Raw genomic sequence first — 8,459 nt, forward strand, 5'->3', positions numbered from 1 at the left:
TTTAAAGGAGGGGAGAGGGACTCTTCCTTCCCAGAAGGCTTGGTCTCCTGTTGAAATTGTTTTACAGCTGTTTATCAATCTTCTCCACACCTTGGCAAAGTCCAACTTTAGGAGCTGATGGACACTAAAGCCTAAAGAAAGGACAAGCTGAGCCAATACCTATAAAAGATTTGAGTAGATTTCTGTATCTCCAACAGTAATATTCAACTGGTACCCTCCCCTTTAAACATCACTTCCAACTCCTTGGCTTCCCAGATGGCTCAGTGGTCAAGAATCTGCCTGCCAATGCAGAAGATGCAGGAGATGTCAGTTTGATACCTGGGTCAGAAAGATCCCCTAGAGAAGGGAATGGCAACCCACTCCAGTATTCTTGCCTGTGAAATTCCATGGCAAAGAAGTCTGGTTGCCTGCAGTCCCTGTGGTCACAAAAGAGCTGGACATGACTTAACAACTAAAGAGCAACAACAACCCTCCTCCATATTTGATAACAAAAATAGTGACAACAGAGATTTTCACTTTAAATGTAGCTTTAAACATCTTTACTTCAAAACACAATAAGTACTAGAACTTAAGAAAGGCCCATATGTTTGCTTGGAGTTTCCTTGTAACAAATCATTGCTGCCCACATCAAGTACTTCCCCAAAGATAACACTAGAGGAAATTCCCCCAGACATTTTAGCTGTCCATTTCTCTTTCTCCCTCTATCTCTCTTTGAAAGGGGGTAGTTTATACCTAATGAGAATGACCTACTCTTCAAGAAGGACAGCTTTCTTGGACAACATACCTGTAAGAAGCCTGAGCAGAGGCAGCGGAGGTGCTGACATTCACTTCTTATAACAGAGAGTTAGCTTCTTGGGGGACACTACTGCTTAAATGAGTCAGAGAGGTCTTTGGAGAAGAGTCAGGACAATGCTCAGGGTGATCTGAAGTTGAGCAGATGGTTAAAGATGCACCAGTACCCGAAGGCTAAAATAAGGAAAAAGCGTCCCACAGAAGGTGACGCCAGTAAAAGAATAGATGTGGGACCCATCGGCCATGTTATAAAAGGACAGGTTCCCAACTTCCCAGTCCAGGAAAACTCCTATCCTGCGGGGCTGCTGCCTAAGTGATGGAGAGTTTTTCTGGGAGTTGGGAAATATGACTTTTCCTTCCTCGTGTACCAAAACCCAAAAATTCTTATCTGGACTTTCTACAAACCAGCCCTCTCTCTTCACTGTCTCTGAGCAAATGCCCAGAGCACATCGAGTTGTGGATCCAGCTTCTGTCCTCGTATTTACTTCTACCTCCCAGTATTGTCTCTCCGTGTCCCCCTGGGTGAAGGACTTATCTCCTAGAACACTGAAGATGGCTTCAGAAACTGCTTGATCTTCGTGTGTTGAGGCATCACCATTCTGGGAAACATTATTTTTTAAAGAAATGTGTTGCTTGTTCTCAGATAAGACGAGGTTGGGGTGAGCTGTTTTCGGATCCAGAGTGAAAGCCGCTGCAGGTATGGAGAGGAAAATAAAGGTCATTCCACAGTGGAGACTGGTTGGCTTTAGGAAAGATGCAAATTACGGGAAAGGGAGGATGGATAAAAATGAGAAAAATGGAAGATTAGGTAAAACAACATATGTTCTCTCCTATGTTCATTTACAGGAGACATGTGATGTGTAGATCATAGAAGGCCAGGAATGAATGGGACCTTGGGTAACCATGTGTTCCAGACAGGCTGAGAATGCTTAACCAAGAAAATCCCCAGGGTCATGTATTTCAAGTTGGGGCTTCTCTAACCTCCTGCTAATGCCAGTTGCTTTACTGCTTGCTCTTAATAATTAAGACATGTCTTATTTCCAATCACAATGTACTCACCTTCATTTAAGTTTCTTTGGGGTCATTTTTCTGTGAGATTAGGTAATAACTGGGCCATCTATAGTACTTATCTTACACTCTTATTATACTTTAAATGGTTGAAATCCCAGGCTCTGTGGTCAGAAAGATCTGAATTTTATAATTACTCTGCTTTTAGTATTGGCGATCTTGAAGTTACTTTGCTTCTCTCGGCCCCACTTTAATCTCATGAAGGTGTACATAATTATGATGCCTCAGCACAGAACTACTGTGAGAAGACAATGAGATAATATGCAGAGAACTTAGTACTATATTTTGTCCACTTGGTAAATTTTAGCTTCTGATGGTTATAGTAACACTATAGTAATAGTATTAATAGTGTAATTCTAGTAGTAAGGAGTCTGCTTCTGGTCAAACCAAACATCTTCAATAATTAAAATTTTTCTCATAAGAATGTGTATGGGAATGATTAGAATATATTTTAATTTTTGGAGGATTAAATTAACTAGGCAATGTTTGTGGATACAGGGATATTCAGAGTGAATAGCAAGCAGTAGAAGTAGAGAGTTGTGATTTTGGGAAGATTCTAAGATGGTCAGGGCCCATTTTCCACTTGCACTGAGATGCAACAAGCCCTTCTCTGTCTCAGACGGAGTACACAGCAGGCTTCCTTCTGATTGAACTACTCTCTTTGACATGAATAGATCAATAGCAGCACTTAAGTCTCAGAATAAATATAAATTCCTCAAGGGAATTCCTTGAATCCACCATTTTTTCTCATGGCAATCTCTTATTCCTTCATAATGCATCACAGTTTGTACGTGCACTTTCCCATAAAGTCAGAGACCAAATCCACTTTATTTACTAGGCACTAAATGAATAGTTGTATAATTTAATGCTGAATGAGTGAATAATGTCAGAATGGTAAGAAATCTGGTAACATTTCTGTGTTAGATTGAAGTGAGAGCCATGAAATGAATAACCAGTTAAGTATTGTTGGGAGTTTATACAAATACTTTCTCAATTGTATAGAAGAGGTTAAGTGAGACAAATAATAGTAAAGTAACTCACCTGCTTTGAACTGTTCCTTCCTCCAGTCTAAAAAGGAAAAACAAAATTCAGATGGAAGAATATGCCAAGTTCATGTCCTCTGAACTAGTGAGAAGCTTCTCCCTTTATCCCCTTGTGTCTTTTTGGACTCCTAGATTCAAAATAAAATCTCCCGAGGATAGCTCCTACCTGAAAAATGGTCTGAAAATGCCTCATGAAGTACCTGAAGTACCCGAAGTACCTGAAGCCCCAAGACAATATCAGTTACTCACCAGCATATAACTCAGCTTTTCTCCAGTCTGAAATAAAACAAAGGCATTAGAGTCTCCCATTTACAGCAATGTCACTTCAGAAAGTGAAAATCTGAGGGTTTACCATAGTACAGTATATTGTGTTCATGATCTCAATGACAATTCTGATGTACTTATCTTCTTTTACATCTCCAGTTTTATTTCTCACATTTTTCACATTCTACATCTATGATAAAATATGCAGGTTCATTTTTTTTTTAGTTGGGGAGAAAGAAAAGGTAGGCTTAAGTTTTGAGAATATATTGGAAAGCCTAAAATTTTGTGTGCTGCCTTGATACTCTTGAGCTTTACAGGGTTCCAAATGCCTAACTGTGAGTTCTCCTGCTCTAGCTCAGATGGTAAAGAATCTGCCTACAGTGCAGGAAACCCAGGTTTGATTCCTGGATCAGAAAGATCTTCTGGAGAAGGAAATGGCAACCAACTCCAGCATTCTTGCCTGGGAAATCCCGTGGACAGAGGAGCATGGCTGGCTACAGTCCATGGGATCACAGAGTCAGACACAACTTAGCGACTAAACAAGAAATGACAACCTGCTCTCAGTAGACAGGTCCTCTAGCCATCAGGAAAGTCTCCCCTCTCAGCTAATTTCCCTGTTGGCCAAAACAGCTGAACCCCACCTGATCTTCAACCTAATGAATTTTACCTCACTGTCAGCCTGCACAATTAATCAAACAAGCCAATTACATACTTCCACAGAAACAGGATCACCTCATCCTCTTGTGACTACAAAACCTGCCTCCCACAGACCTTGCTGTACTCACTCCGCTCTCAACTGCGACCTCCAGGTGCTCTGGCATGGCACATGGTGTCTTTCTCTCCCAGGATGCGAATATATATGTGAGGATATACGTGCTTAAAAACCTGCTGTTATTTGTCCAGTGTTGGATATCATGTGGTTGACCATTTTATACTGTTTAGGGAAGCAGGTCCCTCTCTCACTAACAAGGTAAATAGAAGGCAACCAGAAGAAAAGGGTCGACGAGAGGGTTTCCCCAACTGTAACAACAGTATAACTCACCTTGCTGATATAACTCTTTCCTTCTGGCTGAAAAGGAATAATAGTCTGTGAGATGCCAGACATACAGCATACAGTAAGGACTCTATCTCCTACTTTAGAGCAATGAAGATGGAAAACTTACCAAGCTCTCTCTTAAATGATTCTAAAAAGGAAAAAAAAAATGGGTTTAACAGAAAATATTTTTTAGACTATGTTATTAAGCCCAGATTCTAAATGCTACTTCCATGTATCTAGAACAAAAAAATCCTTTGAGAATTATCATTATGACCATTAAAAAAATAAGCTCTATCTATGCCTATACCAGTGATCTTTCCTTCTCCAATGGACTCAATTATAATATTTTTTTCCTCAGGAAGTTCTTGAGCTCCATGTTTTGTTGGAGGTCTTGGGGCTCTGACTCATTCTTACACATATCTCTGCATTCCCCAAGGATGCCATCCACGTGCACAGCCATGCTAACAGATATATAAAGTCACACATCCCCACCAAGTCTGATGCCCAGTTTTACCTTTAGATTTACTTTCTTTCTTCTTTTCTTCCTCGACTTTTGATAGCTTCTTATTTCCCTGTCGTTCTTTCCAGGCCAAATATACAATAGCACCAGCTGAAACCCCAAGTATCACCAAAGTCACAGCAAATGCTGCCTTCCAAGGAGAGGGCCTAGGGAAGAAGGATTCTGACACAGGATCCCCAAAACCTGGTTAAAAACATACACCAAGCAAGCCTATCCCATCCCATTTTCTAAATATCGCTTCCTTGTGTGTGTGAGTGTGTTTAGACACTCAGTCATGTCTGACTCTTTGCAACCCTATGGTCTGGAGCCCCGAGGCTCCTCTGTCCATGGGATTTCTCAGGCAAGAATACTAGAGTGGGTTGCCATTTCCTCCCTCCAGGGAATTTTCCCAATCCAGGGATCAAACACACATCTCCCGTGTCTCCGATTTGCAGGTGATTTTTTACCCACTGAACCATCAGGGAAGCCCATATCCCTTCCTTACTCCTCTTCTATCTCCCAAATGAGCAGCACGGACCTGGGATAAAAATGGTTTCCACTTGCTCTTGTCCAAAGAAGGGGTTCTTCATGGAACAGGACATTTGTGTCGTTGAGCTGTCTCTCACAATGAGGGATGCCTCAATCTGAAACAAGCCATCATCATCTTGTGTCTCGTCCTCAGAGACAGATGGGATCTTCTTTCCCTTCACATCTTCCCATTGTACTTCAGGCTGGGGAAACCATCCCTTGCCTGTGCACTTCAACCTTATTCCTCCATCTTCTGGACCCACCAAGAAAACACGAGGACCAGAACCTATACCTGGAGAGGAGAGTCATTCATCTGAGACTTGGAGAGTTTTTGTCCAGATGTCCCTCATATTTCACAGCTACACCAGTGGAGAAAGATGGACAAAGCACTATAGTTCTCAGTGGATGGAAGGGGGTTCTTTTCTTTTCCCATGAGATCAATGGTTATCTGAAGCTTAAAAGGTAAAAGAGCATTGAAGCTGATTCTGGGACTTATACCAATGTCTGTCATATCTCCTCTATACAAGCATATCTGCAATTGGCCATAGAAGGATAATAGGGAAGGAGCAGAGTAAGATCCATTGATGTTAAATTCTTTCAGAAAAAGATTACTGTATCTATATCACATGTCTATTTCATCTGCTGCTTAAATTGAGACTTCTCATAGTCACCTCCTTAAATAATTTCCTTTCCTTTCTTTCTTCCTCTGAGTAAGGCTTACCTAAAAGATGAAGTTAACAAGGTAAAGTGAGTCCATGAAAGAGTCAAGATGTTTTAACTTTTCCATTCTCAGTCCTTTCTTTTCTTTCCACTCCTCCTCTTCTTCTTCAGTTCTGCATGGGCAGGGTCTACTAGTAGGTTCACATAACCAACACCCGTGTTAAAATATAACACTACCAGAATACTAGATGAATCCACCATGTCTTTGATAATGATGACTGTCCTGACTTCTAAGACTATGTATTATTTTTCTTTATAAAACTTGATATCATAAAATATGGCTCCACCATGGCTGGCTCAGTCCTATTCAACAAACTGCTTCTAAAAGATTGGACCTGTCTTCATACCCAGAAGTCAATAAACTAACAGGAAAGGTGCTGAAAAATGCTGTCATTTGCATGAGGTTACTTCTGTAACTATGAAAGCTTTGACCTCTTACTGGGCGGATATTAAAGTGAGATCCCAGTAACATGGCTCAGGAGAGTTTGTCACCCTTTCCTTCAAGACCTAATGGATTAGACTTTTCCACTAAAGTTATAGACAAAGAAGAGGATAAAATGCGTGTATAGATAGTTTGACAAGTAGTATTAAATGAGAGTATTAATTTAAGGTAAACCTAACATATTCAAAGAATGAGAAAAACTTTACAACCAGAAAAACACTATGTTTGTCTTGGCAGAGAGTATAAAGCTTTAGAGATGGAAATACCAAAGAAATAGACAGATAAATCATTATAACCAGATAGAAAATTTAGACTTACACTAGTTACCCATAAGAAGTTTATGGGAAGCAATGTACTGTACATCTGGATGGAGATTTCATACACTGTTCACTATTGGTATGGAGATAAGTGAATAGATACATTACAAAAAAATATTTTGAACTTATCATGAAATTTTATATCAAAAATATCTTTCTACAGATGTGAGATCTAAATGTAAAAGCAAAAAAAAAAAAAAAGAGAGAAATGAACTACTACAACTACATTCAATGAGCTAGATAGGAAGATCTCAAACATAATGGTGAACAAAAAACAAAACAACCACAACAAAGCAGACATAAAAGAGTCCATGTATATGAAATTAAAAAACAAGCACGACGAAGCAGCCTCTCAATCTACTCTGTCAAACCCTCATTTCCTCCAAACAGTGCTAGCGGGACTGGACCACTAACATTTCCAGTTAAGCCTCTGTCCCTCACAGTAGCCAGCTGGGATTCTCATCTCTGGGAGTAATGGTACATTTTGCTAATCACGGTGCTTTACCTCAAAATATGTGAGGAGAGACATAGAGGGAAGTAAATGATATATTTTTATGATAGATATTTATGGAAATCATTTATTTTTAAAGTACATCTTAATAAATGCATAAATAGATTAAGATGACTTGAGGTTTAAATTCAGTGCCTAGGATGTTGACACCTCCAAGGATACCTACTTGTTGCCTTTTGTTCACCATCCTCCTCCCTAATCACATACAGAACACTTACATTTCCCTTACAGTGATCTGTATTTTCTGATAATTACTCACCTATCACCTTTAGCTCCAAAACGGCTTCTTCGAAATCAGTTCCTTTTTTAAAAAAGCACTTGTACATTCCATTGTCTGAGACCCGGAGGCTGTGGATTCTCACAGCTACTCTTCCCTCGGTGATGTAGTCTTTCACCAACTCGGCTCTCCCTTTGAAATCTACTAGTTGTTCTCCCACCTGCTCCATTCCATTCTGATACACAAAGACAGCCTCTGAGAACTGATTGCGAAACCACCGGATCTCCATATTCTCCACATTCATGGCTGGGTACACACGGCAGGGCAGCACTGTGTCTGCACCCAGCATGGCCACGATGGGTTCTGAGGGGCCAGTCACTGAAAAGGAATCTGTGGAATGGAGTAACAAGTGAAAAGAATATTGCAATACCCTGCCTGTGCCTTTTAGAGCACAGCATCATCGCAGGTCCCAGAGGCCCATGGGCATTCTCTCTCTCATTAACACAGCAATAATTTGTCACACATATTCAGGCTGAAGATGGCAGTGAACAAGACAAGGAAGATTTCCACCCTTGTGGAGCTCACAGTCAACAGAGCGATTGTTTATTAAACAGATTATTTTTAAATTGCAATGGTAGTAATGGAGGAAGGTGAAGGAGTGCTGGAAAATCATGAAGCTAGAGTTTTGGCAGATCTTGGGCATCAGAAATGCATTCCTCCAGAAATTGAGATCCAAATGAATTAGAAGGCAACAGAAAAGAAATTCTACCTGGTCCTCATCTCTAAAATAATAGTGATTTATCTGCCCTTATGTATGGGCAAATGCATTATTGTATCAAAGTAAAAGATTTGGAATTAACCTAGGTCTATAGAAGACACAGCAGAGTGGTTTAATGATTCTACTCAGAGGGTAAGAGAATCCAGGTATATAAAATATTCTCACCTGAGCCCCTCATGGACATCTGGAAAAGCAGGATCAGAAAGAGGTCTCTTAGCAGAGAGAAGGCCGGGGAGCACACCAT

The 8,459-nt window shown here is 40.4% G+C and overlaps 1 protein-coding gene across 1 annotated transcript; it reads right to left on the reverse strand.

Moving 5' to 3' along the window:
• Positions 1-831: 831 nt before the first annotated feature.
• Positions 832-8,459, reverse strand: LOC102282902 (butyrophilin subfamily 1 member A1). Its single transcript, XM_070366971.1, is given in 10 exon segments — positions 832-962; positions 965-1,483; positions 2,902-2,928; positions 3,153-3,179; positions 4,210-4,236; positions 4,331-4,351; positions 4,718-4,885; positions 5,241-5,522; positions 7,480-7,827; positions 8,381-8,459. Coding segments are annotated over 10 exon segments (1,629 nt in total).

The sequence above is a fragment of the Bos mutus genome, unplaced genomic scaffold (assembly GCF_027580195.1).
Source record: "Bos mutus isolate GX-2022 unplaced genomic scaffold, NWIPB_WYAK_1.1 CTG361, whole genome shotgun sequence".
Taxonomy (NCBI): domain Eukaryota; kingdom Metazoa; phylum Chordata; class Mammalia; order Artiodactyla; family Bovidae; genus Bos; species Bos mutus.